This window comes from Culicoides brevitarsis, chromosome 1 (assembly GCF_036172545.1).
Source record: "Culicoides brevitarsis isolate CSIRO-B50_1 chromosome 1, AGI_CSIRO_Cbre_v1, whole genome shotgun sequence".
NCBI lineage: Eukaryota > Metazoa > Arthropoda > Insecta > Diptera > Ceratopogonidae > Culicoides > Culicoides brevitarsis.
In genome coordinates this window covers 38,846,396-38,870,176 of record NC_087085.1, presented here as the reverse complement: position 1 = coordinate 38,870,176, position 23,781 = coordinate 38,846,396, and the positions used below count along the sequence as shown (strand labels likewise).

The window sequence follows — 23,781 nt, the reverse complement described above, 5'->3', positions numbered from 1 at the left end:
TTGCAAAAATTTTTTTATACGTGAAAATCGGTTTAAAAAAAAAAAAATAATAATTAAATGGTCAAAAATTTTGGATGAAATGACAAAAAAAGTTTAAAAAATTATCTTTTTAAATTTTTATTTGAAAAAAAAAAAATTTTAAATTTAAAAAATTTTGAAAAATATCCCACATTCAAAAAAAATCTTTTAAAAAAATTTGGAGCACCCTAATTGAGACGAATGAAATTGATAAAATAACAATTTCCAATTTTCTAATTCAACTAAATTTGACATTTTTGTGTTTTGATCTTAAATTAAATGAAAATTTAGAAGGAAAAAAGGTAATTTTCATCAATTTTACGATAAAAAATTAAATTTTTACTCACAAATTTCCATTATCAGGTCAAGAATCGTTGAAATTTGTTCCATAAACCCATCGAATCATGGCAAAAACCACTGCTGAGTTCGAAATCGAGAAGCACATCTTGCCGCTGGAAGTTCAGCTCTCCGACGGAACTCGAGGACGTGTTTTCAGTCGTGGCCCACGCAACGACAAGAACGTTTTCGTGTACACCTGTCACATTTGCGGCATCGAAAGTCTCACGGGCGAACATTTTCTCCAAAGTCACATCCAAGGCAAAAAGCATCAGTCGAAAATGGAGTTGCGAGTACACGACGCGACGCAATTTCGCGCATTAAAAGCCAAAATTCAAAAGATTCCGATGAATATTGCGCCGGGAGAGCCTGTTCCGCCTGGATTTGAGAACGAAGTGAAGCCCTTTGCAGCGTTACAAGCAACTTTGGATAAATTCAAACTCGCCCCGCTCGTCGGATTGGAGTACATAATGGAACTTGTGCCCGATGAAATGGATTCTGAAGCGGCAAAAACGAGTTATCATTGCATTTTGTGCGACAAACGAGGAGATCAGCACACAATTATGGCGCATATCACGAGTTACAATCATCGCACGAAATATTTGGAGAAACATTTTCCGGGCGTCATCAAGGAAATCGGGCCAATTCGTTTCAACAAAGAAGCCTCGAAGCTTCACGTCCCGCAGGAAATTGTTGAACGCGTTTGCAAAAGCATCGAAGACTATCACGGGCGTTTGACGCCAAATGTGCATCCCGCGAAGGATTACGAGCAGAACAAGATGAAATATCTGCAAGAAGCGATTTTCGACAAACATTTCGACGAAAGAACGGGCCCGAAATTTATCGATGCCGTCGATCGAAAAGCCATTGAGAATTTTTTCAAGAATTTAGACAACGGAAATGGCTCGAAGGAGGTTTCGATTGTCGAGCAAGCGTCAAATTTGGGCAAAACCGAGTCCGTTATCGAGTTGAGTGACGCCTCTTCTATTTCCTCCGGGTCTCTTGGTCGATCTAGAAGTCGCTCGCCCAACAGGAAACGGCGTCGGAATGATTCGCACACAACGAATTCGCGGCGCAGAAGCGTTTCGCCATTCAATCGGAAACGAAGACCGTCGCCTGAGAGGAGAATGCATAATAAGAGAAGTTCTCGTTCGCGATCGCCACGGAGAGGAAGTCAGAATCCACGCGTGAAATTGGATCATTTGGGGTCGTTGAGTGAAAAAACGCCCTTTGACAAGCACAAAAGTAGCGAAGTTGCGAATGTAGCTGCCGGGTTACATGGAAAAATGTCGGCAAAGTGTCGCGATGAGATTAATAAGTCAGTTGAGTTGCTGAAAAGATTGAATAAGGTAAGAAATTTTTAATTGAATTTTTTTTAGAAAAAATTTTTAAAAAAATCTCAGAAAACTCATAATTTTTTAAAAATTTAAAAAAATTTAAGACAATTTTCAAAAAATTTTAAATTTTATTAAGTATTTTAAAATTTTTAATTTTCTTAGAATTTCAGATTTAGTTTTTGAAAAATTAAAAAAATATAAAAATCTTTTGAAAAATAATTTCTTTAAATGTCTAAAATAATTTTGAAGAATTTTAATAATTTTGAAATTTTTTGAAAATAATAATTCAATAAAAAAATTAAATTTATTTAAATTAAATTATATTTTAATTAAATTAAATAAAAATTAAAATAAAATTAAATTAAAAAAAAATAAACTTTAAAAAATAAATATTAAAATAATTTAAATAAAAAAATAAATTTAAAAAAAAGAAACTTTAATTTCTTACGAATTCATAAATATTTATTTTATAATTTTTAGAAAATATTTAGGAAAAATATTTTTTTTAAATTTTATCAAAATTAAGGCTCTTGAGAATTTTTGAGATTTTAAAAATTTTTTAATATTATTTTTTTCAAAAAAACATAAAATTTGTTTTTCAAAAAAATATAATTTTTTTTTCAAGAAATATTAAAAAAAAAAAAAAATAGAAAATATTGAAATAATTTTTTATTTTTTTTTCAAAAAAATATCTAAATATATTTTACAAAAAAAAAATTTGAATAAAAAGTTAAATTTATATAATTTTTTTAAAATATTTTTAAAATTCGTTCGAATAATGTAAAATTTTCTAAAATCTTTAAAACTTAAAAAAAAATTAAATTAAATTAACAATAAAATTTTATTTCAGGAATACCTCAAAAACCCCGAACGCCATCCTGAATACAACGACGAATGGAAACGCTTCTGGAATCGTCGCTTCAAAGAAGTCCAAAAGGAGGGAAAAGACCCTTCAAAATACGACTTCAAACCCGATTGGATTGAATATTGGTCAGCTCGCATGAAAGAACTCTTCGACGAGGACATTGACCGAAAAATCAAGGAAATTCAGAAGAAACATCGCTCCAAAAGTCCCTCGCCTGCCGTTTCACGAAGCTCTCGTTCGCATCGCACAAACAGGTGAAATCCTAAAATTTTAATAAAAACCATTTTTTTTTGAAAAAAAGTCTTAGGAGTCGTTCCAGAGATCGTCGAGGCGCAAAAAGAAGTCGAACGCGTTCCCTGAGTTCCTTAGAGAGTGTCGATCTTGGCCGAAAACCAAGTAAGGGACGTTCTCGCAGCAAAAGCCGAAGTTATGCCGATTCTCACAAAGACCCGTATAAAGATGATTTTTACGCGGCACCTTATCCCGGTTACGAAATGGACCCATATGGAGCTCCTTCAGGGTATTATCCGCCCGCAGCGTATGGAGTTCCGCCGGCAGCGCCTTATTATAGCTCTGTGCCCATCAAACCTGAGCTAAAAGTTGAAGAAGAAAAGGAAGAAGAGAGTAACGAACCAATTACATTCGTTTCAGTGCTTCGTTCAGTGTCTGCAGTTGAAGAATATCTCGGCGAAACGTTAGCTCCGATGGTTTTAAATCTCCTTTCGAAGGCTCTGAGCTTGGAAAAAGAGAAACCAAATGCTGCCGATGACTACATGTTGACTTCTGAGCATTGTGTGATCCTGGAAACGGTCAAAGAAAAGCTGAAAGGAAAGCTAAATGAGAAACTAATTCGTGAAAATGCTCAAAAAGCAACAAAAAAAGCGATTAAAAACATCGCCGAACTCATTCACATCTTTTCCTCGAAGAACAAGGAAAAATCCGAGGATGGCGGAAAAAAACGTCCCGCCGAAATTGAAGCGCTTGCCACGAGAATCAAATCCGCGTTGATCGTTCAAGGCAAAACTGACACCCCCGATCCCGTAATTGATGAAATTATCAAAATTTTCATCGACATGGCGAAGCAGCATGACAACACGAAGCAATTTACGACCAAATATTACTTAATCAAGAACAAATTTATCGATGTGGCTCCCTCGCAAAAATCTTCGGGCGAAAATTCGTACGAAAGTTTGTCAGATTCCGACTTGAAAATGTTGCTACAAAATTTCAAAGCACTTTCGTCGAGTGAACAGCAACATTTGATCTCGTATCTGAAGAAACTCGAGTCCACGGACAAAGAACGCGTCAAAAAATTACGAACTTACGTGCAAATGTACGAAGATGATGGCGACGAAGAGCTCGATGAACCTCCCCCAGTAACTTCAAAACCCGAAAATCCTTTGGCAAAGCTCAAAATGGAAGAACCACAAGACCCGAGATTAGCTGGAATCACTTTAAACGCCCCGCAGAAGAAATCTCTCGATATTTTCTTGTCTGACGACGAAGACGATTACAACGACGATGACTTGGTGAAGAGCACAAAGACAAAAATTTCAACCGAAACGACAAATTCCGATGAAAATACGAGTCAAAGTGCCCTAAAAGACGATTCGCGTGACTCAAATTCGCTTTTGAATAAACTTTGCAACCCCGACACGCAAAATATTATCGCGAATTTGATGGGATCGTTACAACAATCGATCAATACCGTGCAGCAAAGTCAACAAGCGGCACAACCAGCTCCCGTCGCAAAGCCATCCATCACGGGATACAATCAGTATGTGGCAAAAAGTACAATTCAAGGGGCCCGAACTGCCCAAAATCCATCGACAAATGTTCAGAGAGCGCCAAATACGCAACAACCGACGCCGCCGCAGCAACAAACACCTCAGCAAAACTTTTCATTCCAGGGACAAACGCAAAATTCGCTCTTTCCCATTAACCAAATGTACCCTTTTATGCAACAAATGGGAAATTACGGACAATTTAACCAGCAGCAGCAGCAACAACCGCAAGTAAATGCCGTAAATAACGGAAATCCGTCGCAGCAAAGACCAACGGGACACACTTCGTACGTTCGAACAGGAAATCAACAAATAAATCCGTGGCAAGTGAACATGAATCAGCAACAAAACCAACAAAATCAGCAAAACCAGTCGAATAACCGAACGAGCCAACCTTTTTATCAATATTATCAAAACTAAAAAATGATAATTTTTCGTAAAAAAAATTGAAAAAAATGTGAAAAGTGACTTTTTATCATGAAATTTGATACAAAAGTGATCAAAACTAATTTAAGGCGCTTATTTTTATAAAAATAATATTAAATTTATTTCTTTTTTTTGTTATTCTTGTATGAATAGCTTCTAAACTACTAACTGTATTCCACAAATTAAAGTTTTTAATTTTATTTGAAAAAAATTACGGGAGGACGAAATTCAAAGATGAAAAGAAGTGACAGCAAGTGAAGATCATTAACTAAAAAAATTTTTTGAGGTAAGTAAAATTTCAATTTTTAACTTTTTTGTTTAGTTTTAGAATTTTAATGAAAATTTAAAAGTTAAAAAATTTCAAACTGAAGCTTCTTTAAATAGAAGTTTTAGTATGATTTTAAAATATTTCACAATTTCGTCGAGTTTCGGTTTATTTATTTTTAAGATTTTGAGGTTATATTTGATCTTCAGAACTTTAAGGTTTGAGGTTATTTTAAAATATTTAAATATGGCGCCAAAAATATTTGAACTCGCGTATAGTACTTTATATGCGAAATTATAACAAAACTAAATATTTTAAGAATTGAATATTATTTAGAAAACCGTTTGCCACTGAAATTCAATCAAACTCTAAGTTTATTCTTAATTCTGAGTTTATTAATAAAATTTTCAACTTTAACAAATTTGAATTTCGAGGTTACGTGAGTTTTTTCTTGAAAATATTCCGCGTGTGAAAATTTAATTAGGTATAAGATTAAGTTTGTGATGACTGATGATTTTTGTGAAATTATGTTCAAAAATGATTCAAAATATTTGTGAAACCATGTAAGATCATTTTCCCGCCAAATTTGTGGAATGTCAATCAAGAGCTTGGTTTTGGTTTTTCGTTCTCTGGAACCAATATTTCGCCTCATGGAAGTCTTTTTCTCATATTTTAAGATTTTAAAATTAAATATTTACTTTGGTTTAATAAAATTTTTCTCACATTGTTTGAAAAAGTATTCATTTTGAGGTTATGTGCGAATTTCGAAATGATCTTTCCCTAAAATGTCACGTTTTTAATAATTTTTTTTAAAAAATTAATTTATTTCGGAATTATATTCGAAATAAAATCGAAATACATCGCGAAATTTATATTTTTATAAATTTTTTATCTTATTTGTGTAAATATCGATACGAATTTCATAGTTTGAGGTTATGTTTTATTACTGCGTTTTCAACATTTTATATTGAAATATTTTTAAAGCTGAAACTAATATTAAATCTTGTTGGATTTTAACAAAATTTATTAAATTTTGGATTCGACACTTGATTTTTTCCCACTTTAAGAGACTTCTCAAAATTATTTTGAGAAAAAGTCTCATTCGGTAGAATTCTTCTCTTGTTTTTTACACACTTTTATCTGTTTTGATGAAAAAATTCAGTGAATGTGCAATATTAGTTTTTAAGTCATTGACCAAAAAAGTGTAAAAACCAATCAAAAACCAAAAAAATGTTAAAAAGTAAGGATTAGATGTTAATTTAGATAATTTAAATTTTCATTTCAGAAAAATCTTCTTCGTTTTTTATATGAAATTTTACTAATTTAATTTTTTTCATATTTATAGGTCAATTCCAGCGGACAAGTCCTTCTTGAAAAACAAAAAAAAAAGTTATTTGCTGTCATTTTTATTATTGATTTATTCTACAAGTGAATGATGATGATCAATTAAATTTAATAATGGTTCTTAATGCTAATTGCAATTAACGGATGAAGAAAAAACAAAGAAAGTTTCCTGTACAATAGTGTTCGTTCTCCCTAAAAATATGTTTTTTTTAACGATTAATGAATAAATATCGAGCTCAAAATAAGAAACAAGAAAAATATAGAAGTAATTTTATTTTTGATCCAAAATCCCGCCTTTAGGCTTTCACGCCGTTGCAGTGTGTCGTCGCTGTCACTTGATCCGCATTTGCGCCGCAATTCGTTCCCTTCCATTTTTGCAGCGTTTTTTGCAAAACATGAGCATCTGCCGGCTCGATACGTTTGTAGTACTTTTGCTTCGTCTCGACAATCTCAAAGCCAAATTTCTTGTAAAACTCGATGGCACTTTCGTTGTTCACCTGCACATGCAAGAAAATACTGTCAAAACTGCCGTCCGACTGCACGTACTTCAGAATGTGTTCAACCATCATCGTGCCGATGCCCAATCTGCGATACGGATACAAGCAGCCCAGTGTCATGATGTACAGACGTTTCATGTTTTCCGACGTGTCGATGCGACAACAAACCGCCCCAACGACAATGTCATTGTAGTACGCGAGTTTCGCCAATTCGCCCGAATCCAAAATATCCAAGTAAAATTTGTCGTTATACGTCACGGGAAACACGACTGTGTTGATTTTCTTCAATTGCTTCAGGTTGTGGTGCGTTACGTCGCCCAGTTCTATGCTTGCTCGTGTCATGACTTTGGGAAAAATTTCTAAAAAAAAAAAAAATTTGTAAGGTTATTTTTTTTTTTGGATGCAAAATGGGCAAAAAGACGAGTCTTACCTAATGTTGTTGCGAGTTCCGAGATGAAAATCGAGTGTTTGCGGGCAAAGAAGGTCCCTAATTAGGCTCGTCAACTACTTAGCTAGAGGTTACGTGAGTTAGTTATGGGCGATGAGTGAGATTAATTGATGAAAAAAGCGATTTTATTGCAGCACTTTGTTTTTCGTGCTTGTGTGATTTGAGCAGTTTGGCTCTGAAATACGGTGACCACGTGATTTTCGTATAAGGAGAATTATTTAATTGAAGAATTTCATAACTTTTAAATTTTTTTTTGTTTAAAAAAATTATTATTTCTTTTGGAAATTCTGAAATTAAAAAAAAAATTATTAAATAAAATATGGGGATATTATTTTCAAAAATATTGAGGGTAAGAAAATTTTTAAAATTATGAAAAAAATCAAAATTTACAAAAAAAAAAAAAATCGAAAATTATAATTTGTAAATTTTTCACTCAATTTTTTTTCCAACTTCTGAAAATAATAGATTTGAAGAAATTTCATATTTTCAGAAAAAAAATTGTAATTAAAATTTTGGTTTATTTTTTCTGAATTTAAAAAACTTATAAGAATGTGTTAATATATAAATAAGTTTTGCAGTAAAATATTGTCTAAAAACTCATCTCAAATTTAATTTTTTAAATATTTTTTTTATTATTTTTTTCTCGCAAAATTAATATTTTACCTCAAAACAATTTTAACTTAAAATTTAATTTATTTTAATGTTATTCTGATTAAAATTTTTAATTTTGGAAAAATTTTTAAATTCTACTTTAAGAATTTTTTTCATTTTTGTTTATTTTTTGAATGCTAAAATTTGATTTTTAATTTATTTATTTTTTATTTTCTTAAAATTTTTAGTTTTGAATATTATTTGTCGAATATTGTTCCTGAAGCTTTTTAATATTTTCAATTCAGAAAGAAAATTAAAAAATTTGCGTGTAAATTTCATTGCATACCTTTTTATAAATATAATGGATTTTTTTTTAATTTTCTTTAAAAGTTAAAATCGAAAAAAAAATTACGGATAGAACGAATGCTAAGTAGGTGCTAAAATATGAAAAAAAAAATCAAAAACTAAATTTCTTAATTTATAAAAATCAAATGGTAGTAAAAATTTTTTGACTTAAAAACTTAAAATCAAAAAAAAAAAAATTAGAAAATAAAATCTTTTACAAAAATAAACAAAAAAAAAAAAATAAAACAAGATTTCAATTTTATTCAATAAAATTTGATTAATTAAAATTAATTTTCTTTAATATGAAATAATTTATTATTTAAGAAAAAAAACTATTCATTTTGAGCTCCTTGAAAAAAACCTGAAACATCAAGTCCCCTTAATTTAATAAAATTTCATCTTTTTAATACTCCTCTTAATCGAAACTAAATTTTCACAATTCCTTGCCTCTCATCATTCCGATTTCTCGCACATTTTTTTATCGCGCGAAACACATTTTTTCCACACTTTTTGAGGGGAATCGACCAACTGCCCAAAATTCGTTATTCTGTAAAGACTCTTTGCTGGAACCAGTCGATTTTCGCGCTTTGAATTTTTTTTAATTGTAAAAAAAACCAAGAGGAAGAAGAGTATCGTGTGTGCTTCTCATCCATTAAACAAATCCAAAAAAAAAAAAAATTTGTAATCTAACACAAAGGTGTGGTTAACCGAAAAAAGTAAGTATGAAAAAAATATTAAAAATCGTAGAGAGAGTGATGCGGAATAATTGTGTGTGACATCAATTGATTTCAATTTAATAAACGAAATAATTGACCATCTGATGGAAATTGGTGTATATTGCACGTCGCATGCAGCAGGCGTCTTTTTTTTTGTGTGAAAAAGCGTATTTGTTGCTGTTTGACGGATGATTCATTGTTTGCATTCTTTTTTTTTGCGAGCTACTGCGACTGTGTGATAAATTAGGGCATTGTACTGTTAAACATAAAGAAGTTGAGGAAAAAAAAAGTAGTTTCCTCGTACGAATGCTTAGAATAGAATTTTTGCATTACATTTCACGTAAACGTATGGAGCACAGAGAAAGTACGTTCCGCATGACGAAGACTTAGACACAATAATAGAAAATTAGATAATAATCAAGTTACTCTCTTCTAACGGGTTTCGTGTGTCACTATTGTATTTTTTACTCACGTTTTTTCAATTTTTTTTCCATTTCTGCAGCGTAAATCAACAAAAAATAACAAAAAACCGTTAAAAATGTCGACATTCTGTGGATTACCTGACTCCGAGAAGAACTCGTCTCGCGTCCTCAAGCCTCCAGGCGGCGGGCATAGCGATATTTTCGGCACGCCTGACAACAACGTGCCTCATGCGCGTCCCAAGTACGACCAACAGAACAGCTCGAACATCAGCGGAGCACTTGGAACGACAGATGCCAACGAAATTTGCGAGAAAACGGCACGTGCTCTCGAGGCGCAACAACAAAAAGAGACGCCAGCTGAAACAGCGGCGCCCGCACAAAATGGCGGAGCGGGAAAACCCTCGGCTCCAACGCAACCTGCAGCTGGGGGACGTGCTCGTGTGCCTCCAGGCGGGCACAGCGCAGGAGGATTCTGGTAAAAGAACCTCGAAAAAAATCGGATTCCTTATTTTTATTTTGACTTTTTTTTTTGTTTCGTGTTAAGTTAAGTATTAAATTAAGCGATCAATCCAAATAGCAAAAAATAGTCCAAAGACCCAAAATTATTCGAGAATTATCGATTTCATTCAAATTGTAACCTAAATTGACGAAAGTTATTATTTTTGTATGTTAATGTTTTTTTTTTTTGATCAATCATACAATTAACACCGAAAAGGTCTGATTAACATAACATAAAAAAAAATAATAATCTGAAAAAAAAAATACTTACAAAAAAAAATGGCGTACCTTTTTTAATAACATTACAATTAATATTATTATTTTTAATGTTTATTAGTATTATATATGATTGTATAACGGAAAATTATCTTCTGTGAACGAAAAAAAAAATTTATGTGTACTCTCATTAAAAAATGACTAATTAAAATTGTTTGTTTGTTTTATTTTTTATCATTTTCCCTTTTTATTATTTTTTTCTTGTTTTTTTTCTGCTACAAAGTTAATTTTTATTAACTTTAGGTGTATAATGTTGCTTATTTATGCAAATTTTTTAAATATTTTTTGAGCTTTCGTAAGTTGTTTGATGTCTATCCGTGGAATTTTCAATAATTTTTAAAATTAATTTAATTTTTTACTAAAAAAAATTAAATGTGTGTAATATATTAAAATTTTTAAATAATTTTTTTTTATTAAAATTAAATATTTGTAATTAAATTTTAAAAATTCATTTAAAAATTAATTTAAAAGTACCTAATATTTTAAAAAATTTAGAATGAAAATTTAATTTGAATAAATTAAACTTTAATTAATTAATTTTAATTTTAATTGAATTAATTTTAGTTTAAAAAAAATAATTAATTAATTAAAATTATTAATAAATTTAATACAATAAATTTAAAAAAAATAATTTTTATATAAAAATTATTCTAAAAAAAAAATTTTTTTAAACGTTTTCATATAGAAAATAAAAAAAAATATTTGAGATTTAATTTAGAATTTTTTTATTGAAACTATTTAAAAACTAAAAATTTTTAAGATATTTTTTAAAAAAAACTATTTAAAATTTATTAATTAATTATTTAAAAATTTTTTTTGTGTAAATTTTTGTTACCAATTGCTTTAAAAAATATTCAATCAAAACTAAAATATTAAATTTTTATAAAAAATAACTCAAAAAATAATTATTTAGTACAAATTTTTAACTTTTTCTAACAAAAACCGCTCATATCATTCACATTTAACCACATTACCATGCCTCAATTACTTCTTCATGATGAACTCGAGTTTGAGATGGCAATGTGGTAATGATAAATGATGCTTTTATGGCAACTTTTTATATTTACTTTCACTTGAGTATTATTTATTTCTTCATCAAAACAAATTTTCTCAATGTTTTCATGTAATTTTAGTTTAAAATATGTTTTTTTTCCATATCTAACAAATAACTCAAAAAAAAAACAACACATGGGAGTTTTAAATTAACAATAATAATACGAAATGATAAACCATTTGATTATTATTTATTTTTAAACTGCATTTACGGATAGTTTATTGTTATTTATCATAATAATATACTCCAACTTTGTGTTTTGTGGCAATATGGTTAACTTCTACACTTGATTTCATCGTCAAATCGAATTGCTTTTAAATTAATTCATTTATTTGTGTGCTCAAGTGATGTCACGAACACAGTCCCGCGTCACAACAACAAAAAAGGGGAATAAATATTGTTTTATTTTTTAACAACTCTGAATCACTCACAATAATAAATTGATAAATAAAAATATTAAAAGTTAAGATAACTATAGAAACACTCGGCAAACATTTTTCTATTAAACGTAAATTTATCTATAACTGAAGACTTTTCATACTAAAAATACTCTACTCTACTGCCTTCGCAATGTTTTATCAGCTTTTTTTTAATATAATTTTACACAAAAATCAAAATAAAATATAATAAATAACATAAGAAAAATAATAATACAAAAAATATGTAAATCAATGAATGTTAGTAAAAAAATGTTCCTTGTTTGAAAAAAATGCATTTAAAAATATTTAAAGTGTTTTTAGAACGAAACCAGTTTTTAATCCAAAAACCCACATTTTATTCAGAAAACAAGCAAAATAAACAATATTTAACGGAAAAAAATAAATAATAACAAAGATGACCAATATTTATAAAAAAAATAATCGAAATTGTCTTCTGTTAAAATTTTATTGCTATTGCTAAAATATTTATAAAAAAATTATAAATATATATAATGAAAAAAAAATAAGAAAAAATTGACGAAAAAATAATAAAATTAATAAAAATTGGATATAATGACCAAAAACATGAATTTTCTTTATCTTTAAATTTAAAATATTTTTTTAAAATAAATTAATAATAATTAACCAGGCGTTTTCTCTCAAGAGATTAATTTTTTAAATTTTTTTTAAAATATTTATTTTTAAAATTTTTTTTTAGTAGTAATACCTTTACTTTTGACGACATTTCAAGGTGACATATGTCCGTTACGAATTTCGTAACAAAAGCACTCTTTGATAACGAATATTTCTTCTATATACGAAACACGAAAGGCGGCTGATATAGAAACACTTTTAAAAAAACAAACACACGCTACCTACAAATTACTTGTTATTATTATCGATAACTTGTTTGGTGTTGTCTGTCTTCTGTCTGATTACTGATGAAAGTAAAATTTTTATTAGCTTGGAAGAAAGTTAGCATATTCATAATAATGATCATGTCATAATGTTTCGTATTGAATGTCGCATAGTGTCATGAGAAATTTTTTTTTATGGAATTTAAAAACCGGTCAAGATATTTGTTGAAGATCATTGTAGGAGGGAAATGTTTGTTAATAATGTATTTAGCGTAAATTTTGTATAATTTGAATAAATATTGGGTTATTTGTTGTAATAATAACAACGATGATGACGACGATGATTGTGAGCTATGGTGCGACTATTGACTATTGCATCACGTACGGAGTATTTAACGATTTTTTTTTGTTCGTTGATGAGTCATTACCCTTTAGGGAATTTGACATGTTTAAATGGAAGTCATTGTGAAAAATGCTTCAAATGATGACTGAAAATGTTAAAGGAAAAAAGGTAAGTAATTTTATTTTTTTTATTGAAATTAATATTTTGTTTTTATTTTTTCAGATAAACCATGAAAAAAAATTTTTAACAAAAAAATGGCATTATTTATTCTGAGCTTAATTCTGAGTATCCATAAAGTTCACGGTTGATAATGAGGAAAGAAATCTTTTCATAAAAAAAATTAATTTTTTTCGATCATAGACTTTATTTAAAAAAAAACTCGATAAACAAAACTCGCAAAGATCAATTATCTTCAGTATTTATAGGAATATTAAATCTAAGGAGAACCTATCAAATTTGATGTGAAAAAACCAACATTTTTACAGCAGAAATTTATGAAATTGTTAATGTGCCGCCTTTGAAAGATTTCTTTCAACTCTGTATTGCTTCCATATCAACAAAAGCTCAATAGTAAGAATTTTGTGAAACCCGAAATAACTGCTAAGTCTTAAATTAAAAAGCAAAATCAAAATATTTATGATAGTTTTAGATTTTGTGAAACACTTTATGATCAAAAAGAAAGGTTGATGTCAAAAGGTAAACTAAAGATTAACAATAAAATTGACCAAGCTACATCAAAGTCATTTCTGATAAAAAATTCAGTTCAATAGAATTATCGATTCCAAAGTTAACTCAATAGATCATGTAAAATATTTTCTCGTAAAAATTCATCTGAAGATCTTTTTTATAATTTTTTCCAACATTTCATAAGTTTCTAAAAAACTCTTTAAATTTCTTTAAGTCAAAATAGTTCAGTCAAAATACTTTTAGAACGCCCTGTACATTTCTCCCAAGAGGGTTGGTTCATTCGGTCCTTATCGTTCAAATGTCAATTAATTAGTGTCACTTTCGCCTCAAATCTCAGCAAGAATTTTTATCTCACTTTTTTTTCTTTTATTTTTTCTTTTACTTTCTCAAAACAATGCCAAGCAAAGCCCTTTTAGAGTACATTTTCCGCGGAACTGACTGCACTTTCATATTTCCCGAAAACGACAACAAATGCAAGGAAATTCACGCGAATCGATATGTCATCGACTGTGTCTCGAATTTGTTGAAATCCAAGTTTGAGACTTACAAACGAAGCACTTTGATCATCCAAGATGTGAAATATTCAGCTTTTAAAATGGTTTTAGAGTAAGAATTTTTCTAATTTTTTTTAGATTTTCGAGTAAAATTTTGTCGGTTTACAGACATGTTTACACTGGTTACTTTCCTGAAACCATTTCGCAGGAAGAATTGTTCGAACTGTATGACGCTGCATCAAAATACGAGTTCAAAGAGACTCTAAACTGCGTGATTCGTCGCATAATCAGGGAATGCAAACTCGAAAAACTCGACGAACTTTTAGCTTATTTGAATTTCGCCTTGAAAAATTACATCATTGAAATTCAAAATTACTTGCAAGAACTTATCGAGTCAGATGCTGATCTTCTTTTCATGTCTGATAATTTCCTAAAGGCTCATCCGCGTGTTCTCAACTGGATTTTCTCTCTCAACGACTTGAACACGAACGAATGGACTCTCATCGACATCATCGAACGTTACAAAGAATATCATCTCGCTGCTGGTCGTCACGGGATCTCGTCGCAAATCCAACCAGCGATCAACAACATTCGTTTTCTCTCGATGAGTGTAGCGCAAATCCACAAAACGCCATTCTTGTCTGTTGAAGAGAAGAAATCCTTGATTCAAGTCATCAACCAGGAAGCGAGCGACAAGTGTCTCCCGATGTACTTTAGTCGACGTCGCATTGGGCGTTGTTACAAGTCGATAATTGTCACGTGCCAAGATGCTCGTTTGAAGCGATTGTATGATGAAAATAAGATCAAAATGTGTACGTTTAAGGAGAAAAAATATTTTGCGGATGGCGATGGAAAAATTGTGGCTTCGATTGAGAATTCAGGCTTGATTGTTCCATTTGCTTTTCAGGAGTTTACTCCAATTAAGACGGAAATTAAGGCAGAAAGAGCTAAAAGAGCATGTACTGGAATTCAGCAAAATGTCCTTTATTACAGAGAAAATAAGCAAATAATGGTGAACAAGAAATACGATCATAGCGAAAAAGACAAAAATGAGGATGAAACAATGATTTCTTTTCAAAAAATGTCCTTAAAAAAGTGAAAAAAATTTTTTTAGAAGCATGAAGGTAGATTTTTGAAAAAAATTGTCAAAAATGAGAATTTTTGAATCATTTTTGATAAGATATTTTTTTAATAAAGAAATCAATTATTGTACTATTTTTAATTAAATAAAGTTTCTTGAAATGTTAACATAATAAAAAATCAAAAAAAATTAAAAAAATAAAGAAAAAAAATAAAGAATTTTAGCTAAATTAATGAAAGTTAAGATATTAAAAAATTTATAAAAAATTAAATTTTATTAGAAAATTATTATTATGTATTTATTTATTTTTTTTTTTTGATACTTTTTCAAAATTAAATTATAATTATAATTATTTTAGAAAAATTTTTAATGTTATTATTTTTTTTAAATTAAAAGTTTTTTTAAGTAAAAAATTAGATTTAAATTAAATTAAATTCAAATTAATAAATTTAAATTAAATTTTATTTTTTTTTTAATTTTTTAAATTAAATTTAATTTTTTTTCTGACTCATTATCATTTTAGAATCTTAAATATTTTTTTTTGTTATTTTTATTGAAAAAAAAAAATAATAAATAAATAAAAAAAATAGTTTTACTTTAAATTTTTAAAGAAGTTAAATTTTTTACTTTCTTTAATTTTTTAAGTTTAATTTTAATTTAACTTCTCTATAATTTTCATCAATTTTTTTTTCAAGATTTTCAAAGCTGATTCATTTTTTTACGAAAAAAAATCTTCAAAGTCCAAAAGTTCATCCAACTAACTTCAGTTTCAATGGCAAAAAGCCGGATTGCAAACTTTAAAGCTCCGTTCATGACTAGAAGAGCAAACAAAAGTCGTGTCATTGAAAGCCGATCGTACAAAAAAAGCACTCGTGCATACAAGTGTGAGGTAAGTTATTATATCACACGAACGAGAACCTCACACACAAAAAATCTATATGTACGGTAAATATTGTTGTTTTTAATACAAATAAAAGCACGATCATTGATAATGTGTGTGCGAAGCGATTGGCTCGAATCGGATCGGAGACAGGGCACAAAAATCATCACATCGGGGTCAAATCTAATCTCGTGACCTTGAGGTTTACTCGATTAAAGTTGCATCATTTCTGATAATTTTTCGAAATTTTTTGTGATTTGTCGTTCGGGTGATACTCTTCCGAACCCTTGTTCCGTAGTTTCACGATCGCAAACCGGTTAGTTCCAATTTTGACATCGTAAAAGTTACTTCGACACAACTTTTTTTTTGTTATATTTACACACAAATTGCTGCTCGATTGTTGTGTTTTTGTCGGAGTTCTATGAAATTTCTGCGAAAAATTAGCTTCCGTGCTGCCGTGATTCGACATTTGATCGTAAACTCGTGAAATTTATCGGTAATTACCAATGGAAACTGTGATAAAGGACGGCCAGATCGCGAGTGACGACGCGAAATTCGACGAAGAATCGTCGTCGACGCAATTCCCCTTTGATGAGTCGTTCGACGTGCCGTCGTCAGCTGGCGATGAAAACAATCAAGGTGCCCCCCAGAAGAATCAATTAACGCCACGACGCGACGAAGATGACGATACGTCGGACGAGGAACTACACTTTGCTGGTGTTGGTAGCAGTAGTTGCACACTATTCAATCCTTTGTTCACGAGCAGTGTGTCGTCGTCGTCGCTACAGCAATCTCGCGATCTCGAACGGAGTGTCAGCACGTCAGACGATAATCCCCGCGACAATCATCTGAACAACAATAACAAAAAGCCTCTCTGCGAAATCGGTCGAAGTTACAGTGTCGCGCAAGATTCCCGCACGGAGAAGCAACGCGCTGCCATGCTCGAGCAACTCAGACATCGTCGCCAATTACTGCGAGACAGTTCTTTCCAATCGGATTCGAGTCACGCGAGTCACTGTTCCAGCATCGAATGTCTCCTGGACTCCCGAAAATCAGATCCGGAAGCGATTTTGACAAATTTGGGCTTCAAATCGCCCAAAACCGAAGACATTCTCTCGAAAATCCCGAAACGCTTTCTGCAACCATCCAAAGTACGTGGCGTCAATACGGAAGAGTTCCTGCAAAAACAACAACTCGCAAAGCACTTACACGACACCTCGGTGCTCGGGTATCGTGGCTTGATCGGAAATCCAGATATTGCGCCGTCAAGTATTGTCGCCAAGATCATGGAACGCTTTCAGATCAACGATAGTAGTCGCTTGAAGGCCGAATATTTGCTCAACAATAATCTCAGTCACTTGCAACGATTTCAGGATAGACCGAGATCCGCGCCGCCAAATCATCCGCCTTCCTTTGCGGATATCGCGACGACAGTCGTGCAAAATATTCCGAAAAGTTAGCAGTTTATACTTAAAAAAATCCTATCGTACTTGTTGAATTTATATCGCAAGGCAAGTGAAATTCTCAAAAGTGATTCGAATTTTATCCTAAAAAAAAAATTGAAAAAATAAGGTGCAATTATTTAAAAATTATAATTTTAAGTTTTTCTCGTGAAAAAAATTTAAAAATGTGTAAAAAAAATATTAAAAGACGTCTAAAAATGTTAAAATTTTACATAAAAAAGACAATTTTCAGAAGATTTTATTTAAAAAAATCGTAAATGTCAATTTAAAAAATGACAGTTGAAATTTGAAAATCGCTTTTTGCTAATTCAAATTTTAAAAAAACCAAAATTATAATGAAATATTCAATTAATTTTCAATTTTTTTAGTTTAAAATTCGAATATTAATTGAATATTTCAACATAATTTTCAATTTTTTTTATCTGAATTAGCAAGAAGCGATTTTCAAATTTTCAACCGTCATATTTTGAATTGACATTTACGATTTTTTTTTGTAAAATCTACTTAAAAATGTATAAAATTTGATTTTTTTTTAATATTTTTAGACGACTTTTAATATTTTTGTTTCACAAGAAAAACTAAAAATTAAATTTTTTCTAATCAAATAAATATTAAAAAAATTAAAAATTTTTTAATAGGATGAAATTTGAAAAACTTTTGAAATTTCTCCAGCCTATTTGTTAGTCATATTTGTTACTTAAAAAAAATAATTTCTAAAGAAAATCCATTAATTGTTAATAAATATAAATAAAAAGTTAAAGTAAGGGGAATTTCCTCTGAACATAAAAATAAATCAATCGTAATAATGTGCTACTGCCCCATAATTACTTCGCTATAATAATTTGTGTTTGGTCACTTGTTCAACTCACACAAAATGTGATTTAAGCGCGTGATTTCTGTTTATTATTTACATTCAAAATGACCATTATCGCTGCTTTGTCAACAAATTTATTGATTTCTCTCGGAGATTGATTGGGAAGCACGACGATTTATTTACAACTTGCATGTGATGCGATTGCAATGTCAGACATGTGAGTTGAAGATTGGGTCAGTCGACAAATATGGAGAGATAAGAATCATTTCCCTTTTTGCTGCTTATTTTCGTTTTAATGACTCAAGTATCGATTTAATACGAAGGAAAAGCATTAAAGGACAAACAAACAAACATTGAGTCGTCACGCTTACTAAATTTCCTATTACGGTGGCATATTAAGGGTCGTTCACTTCCCTTTCGCATCATGATTGTTAATATTTTCTGCTTGATTGACTTCACATAATGATATAAATAATAATAAGGTTTTGCATAAATTTCTATGAATAAAGGATCGATAATGGGGAGAAAAATAAATGAGCAAAGAGTGTAACTTATTTTTCGTTTGAAATGCTGAATTGGAGTTTAGTTGATGAATAGCTGAATAAAAGATGGAGCAATTTGAAGTTTTTATGGTTTTATAACGGAATAGCATTGAAGGTAAATTGTTTGAAAAATTATTAATTTAAAAAATTAAAAAAATAATAAAAATTTAAAAAAATAATTAATTAAATTTTAATTTAATTAATTTTTATTGCTAAAAAATTTTTTTCAAGCATTATAAAATTAATGAAAAAAATAATTTAAAAAAATAAAAAAAAAAATAAAAAAAAAATAATTAAAAAAAAATAAATAAATAAAAAAAATAATTAATAAGTTTAATTTTAATTTAATTAATTTTTATTGCTTAAAAAATTTTTTAAGTAAATATTATAAAATTAATAATTTATTTAATAAAAATACTTAATTAAAAAAATTAAAGAATTAAAAATTATATATTTTTTAAAAAATAAATATAAAAAAAAAAATAAAAATAAGATGAAAAAAAAGTAAAATTAAAAAAAGTGAAAATGAAGTTATCAAAACAAAATTAAAATTAAATAATTTTAAAATTACAAAAAAAAAATTTAAAATGTTTTAAAAAATTAAATAATTAATTAAAGTTACATTAAAATTAAACAAAAAACAATAGAAAAATTTAAATTAATTTTTAACTACAATAATAAACAATAATAATAATTTAGTTTCTTATTAAAAAAAAAATAAAATTTCAGTGAAAATTTTATTTAAAAAAATAAATAGCTAAGAAAATATTTTTAAATAAATAATTTTGATAAAAAAAAAATTATTTAAGATAAGAAAAAAATTAAAAAGATACAAATCGCAAAAAAAAGTTAGTTAAATACTATAATAGGTATTTTGTTTTATGGCTTCTAAAATATGAAAATTTTTGTCGTTAAAAGAAAAACTTCTTTATATTTTTTGAAAAAAAAAAAAAATAAATAAATATAATAAAATAAAAATTTAATATTTTTTTAAAAATATTAATTTTAAAAAAATATTACAATAAACATAAAAAGAAAAGTTTTTTAAAATTTTATTTTAATTATAATTTTTTTATAATTTTAATTTTTAAGTCCTTAACCTTCAAACAACCATTTTAAGAAAAATTTCTCTTCAAAAACATTTTGTTTAGAAAATATAAACTACAATTTTTTATGATTTAAATTACTTTTTATTATGTAATTCACGTTTACAGTCTTTGTCAACGCTTGCATTAATGTGTGAGAAATTACATAGGAATACTGCAAAAAAAATGTATAAAAATTTAATTACTTCCATTTTTGAACATGCATCAAGTTTTCATTTTTTTTTCATCTACATATCACAAGTTTATCTTTTATTTTATTTTTTTTTTGTTTGCATGTGTGTGCAACTAACGTGTTTTTTTAAATGTTCAATGCACCAACAGAGTCGCGCGCGCTATTAAATTAATAATGGAGTGTGGTAATGCTACTTGCTCGGCTAAAAAGAAAGTAGGAAGTCTGTCTTTTTTCTCATCTCGATTTTTTTTTAGCTTTGTTCCTCGTTGACGGCGATATCGTGATATTGGGGCACATATTCGTGCGCATTGGAGATGATGGGTTCGGAGCCAGCATGACCTGAATCGTGATGATGATGATGATGGGCGTGATGCTCTTCGCCGTGATTTTCCAAGGTTAAACCGTGTCCTTTGGCGTGTTCAGTTTCGGGATGCAAAATCTGCAGGATTTTTTTTTGGTAAGTTTTGAAAAAAAAAATTTTTTTTTTGACATTTAGCTTACCTTCAATTTGTGTTTGATGCCTCCAACTTCAACGGGATGCTTCAAAAATTGCTGATCTTCTTTCTTGACGTAAACAGGAACGGCATGGAAATGATGAAATTTGAAGCTTTGATGTGAGGTCGCGTGTTCGTGATCGACTTTGTGATGATGATGCGTTTCGGCGCCTTCTCCATCGTCGTGAATTACTCCAGCTAACGTTACTGTTGCACATATCGATAACAAAATCTAAGGTAAGAATTAATTTTTTTCATTATTTTTCCATAATTTTTTTTTAAATTTTATTTTAACATACAATTGACTTCATTTTTAATTTTTTTTTAAATTAATTTTGGTTTAAACTGTAATTTTTTTTTTCACTCTTGAAATTCACTTATCCACAAAACTTGCTTGAATGCAGTCAATACGGAATTCGCGAGAGACTTTATATGCGTTAAGTGCCCCTACCACTCGGTGTCTTGTCTACACTTGCATTATGCATTGAATTTGCTACACTTTTGCCATAATGAAGAAAAAAAATTGAAGAGAAAGAGATTACACGAATATACAATGCAAAAAAAAAATTAATGCAAAAAGAAACGTAAATTAGGTGAGACACAAAAATTGCATGAAAAAAAAATGTTACCTGCCGTCTCCATCGAATCCAAATTAGTCATGGTAATAAAAGGTGACAGATCATGTTAAAGATACTAACAAGCAAAGAAGTTACATAAGAAAATGCTATTTTGTATCTCTTTTTATTGTTATATGAGGCGTCAAAGCATTGTTTAATGGCAAAAAAATTAATGCAAGTGAGAGAGTAACAAGTTAATGATTTATAACATGATTTTAAATGTAATGAAAAGTAATTTTTCGTTTCTTTGTAATGATTTATTTCAGACACATTTATTGGGCATTTGTTGCAATTAAATATGTGGTTTGAGCAAAGTAGACACTTGTTTGACGTCATTTCGAAAAATTTTAACAAATAAGGAGGTAAATTGGAGAAAAACACCAAAGAAAGAAAAGATGAGAGATTACAATGTAACTAACTTGTTTGTTTTTTTTTCGTTTGAAGATTTGAAGCTCAACACTGAAAGGAGATTTTTGAACGAAAGTACAGGTATGAATATTTTAATAAGAAATTTTTGCAGTTTTATTATTTCTAAAATTTCAAAAATTTATTTTTTTAATTTTTAAGGCTTTAATGACAAATTGATATCTACTGATTTTTTGATCCAAAAAAGAATGATGTATGAACTTAAATCACCTGCTACAGGAACTTATTCCATAGAAACGAATTAACTTCTTTCGGAAGCTTTTTTGGCATTGATATTAATAAAATTATGGGAACTCAAAAATTTGCAAAACTGAAAGAATGACTTATTTAAAAAGTAAACTAGCGACAATATGAATCCAAAATAGCTCAAAAAGTAAAAATTCTATCATTTTCTGTCAAAATCCGTGATGATGCGTTTAAAGAAATCGATGTTCGTCGAAGTATGAAGAAATACAAGAAAACCAAGAAACAAGAAAAAATGACATTATGATCAATTCATACCTTAACAGGCTATGAAACTTCCAATATCGCCAACCCTTGCCAATTGTTATAAATTAAGATCTCCAGCGTGCACTTTATCAGTCGTCCATAACTCCGTCATCTATAAAGGTGTATTGATGTACAATGAAATGTCAGACGAAATTGTGATCGACCACTTAAATGTGAAAAACTTTAAGAACACGCTGAAAGACTATGTCAAATCGAAATTCTGATCAAACGAAAATATTCTATGAAGAAGATTGCCAGCATAATCTCGGGTGCAAAATTTACGTTCCACGATCGAAGTATACATATTTGAATCTCAAAGCAAAACAAATTACTCTATTGGAGCAAAAAAAAAAAATTAAAAAGAATGTGTACAAAATCTTCAAGAAAATTTTGATCACATTTCTCATCGCAGTGTACTCGATATTTAAACATCTATCTAAATGGCGACAAAAAATTATGAAAAACACATAAACACAAATACCGGTAATCATAAAGCAGGTCTTTAACATAATAATACTGAAATTAAAACCTGCTGCTTGTCTTGTCGGAAGTGCAAGCATTTCAGAAACGTGATACTTGTTCGCAAATTTATGCGATGAAGATAATCAAACACGTGATCTGAATTAACAGGCTAATTCACTTTTCATGTAAAAAAATTGACTTTCTTCAAAACCGATGAGAAAATCGCCCTTTTAATCGATATAAAATAAATGACGTCTCAATCCATAAAACGAAATTCAAACATCAAAAGACATTAAATAAACCGAGACATAAATGATGTAACAACAAGCTATAAGCTCTTATTAATGTCTTTATTTTAATATGGCAACATTACATCTCATATTTCGTCGAACACTTTAAAGCTACAAGTACACTGCTACGAAATTATTCAATTACTTACTATCATAAGCACGTGCTTAGCAGATATCAACGAACGTCATTTATCTTCGAGCGTCGCATGAAAAAAAAAGGAAAAGTGATTTTCATTCAAATTTACGCTAATTCTCCTTTGTAAAGTAACAATTATGTATTTATTTATGCATCTTGAGCGATGATGTGCATGTTTAAGTTTAATTTTTATTATTTTTGTTGTTATTGAAAAGATGTTCGCGCGCAAAAAAAAAGAGAGGGAAAGTGACAGCTAACTTGATTTTTATGCGCATTTCCAGTGCATTTTAATGATCGCTCGAGTTGTTTGAATGCAACTTGTAATTTATGACGATTTGATTTCATGGCTTAAAATTTTACCTAATTTTTTTTTATAAATGTTTGATGGAAAATTACACAAAATATTATTCGGTAAAATTTCGCGTGATTAAATTTGATTTTTTTTATTAAAAAAAAATGAAGTTTTGTTTAAATAAAAAATAAAAAATTGGAATTAATTTAAAAAAAATTAAATTTGGAGAAAAATATAAAATATTAAAATTAATTTAATTTTTAATAAATTTTTTTTTACATTAATATACATAAAAAATTATATTTTTAGATAAATAGAAGAAAAAAAATTGGAAAAAAAACAAATATTTAATTAAAATAATTTTTAATAAAATTAATTAAAAAAAAAAAAATAAATAAAATTAATAAAAATTATATTTTATTTTTAATAATTTTTTTTTTTTAAATAAAATATTTAAAATTAATAATAAAAAAAAAATTTTTTTTTTTTGTTAAA

General features: G+C 29.0%; 6 protein-coding genes across 7 annotated transcripts; 4 read left to right on the top strand and 2 right to left on the bottom strand.

Moving 5' to 3' along the window:
* The first annotated feature begins 279 nt into the window (after window positions 1-279).
* On the top strand, window positions 280-6,503 carry LOC134836778 (uncharacterized protein CG7065-like). The gene is made up of 5 exons (XM_063851994.1): window positions 280-320; window positions 382-1,703; window positions 2,542-2,810; window positions 2,864-5,052; window positions 6,377-6,503. The coding sequence occupies exons 2-4, from the start codon at window positions 423-425 to the stop codon at window positions 4,758-4,760; spliced, it is 3,447 nt and encodes a 1,148-aa protein (XP_063708064.1). The 5' UTR covers window positions 280-320; window positions 382-422; the 3' UTR covers window positions 4,761-5,052; window positions 6,377-6,503.
* Window positions 6,504-6,631: 128 nt separating this feature from the next.
* Window positions 6,632-7,488, bottom strand: LOC134836779 (probable N-acetyltransferase san). Its single transcript, XM_063851995.1, has 2 exons — window positions 7,303-7,488; window positions 6,632-7,231 (listed from the first exon to the last, which is right to left on the bottom strand). The coding sequence occupies exon 2, from the start codon at window positions 7,212-7,214 to the stop codon at window positions 6,672-6,674; it is 543 nt and encodes a 180-aa protein (XP_063708065.1). The 5' UTR covers window positions 7,215-7,231; window positions 7,303-7,488; the 3' UTR covers window positions 6,632-6,671.
* Window positions 7,489-8,791: 1,303 nt separating this feature from the next.
* Window positions 8,792-10,181, top strand: LOC134833475 (jupiter microtubule associated homolog 2-like). The gene is made up of 2 exons (XM_063847797.1): window positions 8,792-8,972; window positions 9,475-10,181. Exon 2 carries the CDS (start codon window positions 9,511-9,513, stop codon window positions 9,871-9,873), a length of 363 nt encoding a protein of 120 aa, XP_063703867.1. The 5' UTR covers window positions 8,792-8,972; window positions 9,475-9,510; the 3' UTR covers window positions 9,874-10,181.
* Window positions 10,182-13,858: 3,677 nt separating this feature from the next.
* LOC134837037 (uncharacterized) lies at window positions 13,859-15,295 on the top strand. Its single transcript, XM_063852348.1, has 2 exons — window positions 13,859-14,134; window positions 14,191-15,295. The coding sequence occupies exons 1-2, from the start codon at window positions 13,923-13,925 to the stop codon at window positions 15,119-15,121; spliced, it is 1,143 nt and encodes a 380-aa protein (XP_063708418.1). The 5' UTR covers window positions 13,859-13,922; the 3' UTR covers window positions 15,122-15,295.
* Window positions 15,296-16,115: 820 nt separating this feature from the next.
* LOC134835585 (uncharacterized) lies at window positions 16,116-18,268 on the top strand. 2 transcript variants are annotated; one of them, XM_063850474.1, is made up of 2 exons: window positions 16,116-17,438; window positions 18,166-18,268. In XM_063850474.1, the coding sequence occupies exons 1-2, from the start codon at window positions 16,490-16,492 to the stop codon at window positions 18,195-18,197; spliced, it is 981 nt and encodes a 326-aa protein (XP_063706544.1). In that variant the 5' UTR covers window positions 16,116-16,489; the 3' UTR covers window positions 18,198-18,268. The 2 variants fall into 2 exon arrangements, 1 of the variants encoding a protein (XP_063706544.1); XR_010162202.1 differs by having other exon boundaries at window positions 16,117-17,494; window positions 18,119-18,235.
* A 2,062-nt stretch (window positions 18,269-20,330) lies between these two features.
* LOC134837804 (uncharacterized histidine-rich protein DDB_G0274557-like) lies at window positions 20,331-21,234 on the bottom strand. Its single transcript, XM_063853194.1, has 3 exons — window positions 21,204-21,234; window positions 20,582-20,781; window positions 20,331-20,519 (listed from the first exon to the last, which is right to left on the bottom strand). The coding sequence occupies exons 1-3, from the start codon at window positions 21,232-21,234 to the stop codon at window positions 20,331-20,333; spliced, it is 420 nt and encodes a 139-aa protein (XP_063709264.1).
* Window positions 21,235-23,781: the final 2,547 nt, after the last annotated feature.

What these genes read in the sequence shown, in the direction of transcription:
- LOC134836778 (XM_063851994.1), top strand. Translation starts at nt 423, where the DNA reads ATGGCAAAAACCACTGCTGAGTTCGAAATCGAGAAGCACATCTTGCCG. An exon ending in TGCTGAAAAGATTGAATAAG is followed by an intron (nt 1,704 to 2,541) that starts GTAAGAAATTTT and finishes ATTTTATTTCAG; the next exon opens with GAATACCTCAAAAACCCCGA. An exon ending in CGTTCGCATCGCACAAACAG is followed by an intron (nt 2,811 to 2,863) that starts GTGAAATCCTAA and finishes AAAAAGTCTTAG; the next exon opens with GAGTCGTTCCAGAGATCGTC.
- LOC134836779 (XM_063851995.1), bottom strand. Translation starts at nt 7,214, where the DNA reads ATGACACGAGCAAGCATAGAACTGGGCGACGTAACGCACCACAACCTG.
- LOC134833475 (XM_063847797.1), top strand. Translation starts at nt 9,511, where the DNA reads ATGTCGACATTCTGTGGATTACCTGACTCCGAGAAGAACTCGTCTCGC.
- LOC134837037 (XM_063852348.1), top strand. Translation starts at nt 13,923, where the DNA reads ATGCCAAGCAAAGCCCTTTTAGAGTACATTTTCCGCGGAACTGACTGC. An exon ending in GCTTTTAAAATGGTTTTAGA is followed by an intron (nt 14,135 to 14,190) that starts GTAAGAATTTTT and finishes GTCGGTTTACAG; the next exon opens with ACATGTTTACACTGGTTACT.
- LOC134835585 (XM_063850474.1), top strand. Translation starts at nt 16,490, where the DNA reads ATGGAAACTGTGATAAAGGACGGCCAGATCGCGAGTGACGACGCGAAA. An exon ending in CGTGCAAAATATTCCGAAAA is followed by an intron (nt 17,439 to 18,165) that starts GTTAGCAGTTTA and finishes TAATTTCTAAAG; the next exon opens with AAAATCCATTAATTGTTAAT.
- LOC134837804 (XM_063853194.1), bottom strand. Translation starts at nt 21,234, where the DNA reads ATGACTAATTTGGATTCGATGGAGACGGCAG. An exon ending in GGATTCGATGGAGACGGCAG is followed by an intron (nt 20,782 to 21,203) that starts GTAACATTTTTT and finishes TATGTGCAACAG; the next exon opens with TAACGTTAGCTGGAGTAATT. An exon ending in GCATCAAACACAAATTGAAG is followed by an intron (nt 20,520 to 20,581) that starts GTAAGCTAAATG and finishes AAAATCCTGCAG; the next exon opens with ATTTTGCATCCCGAAACTGA.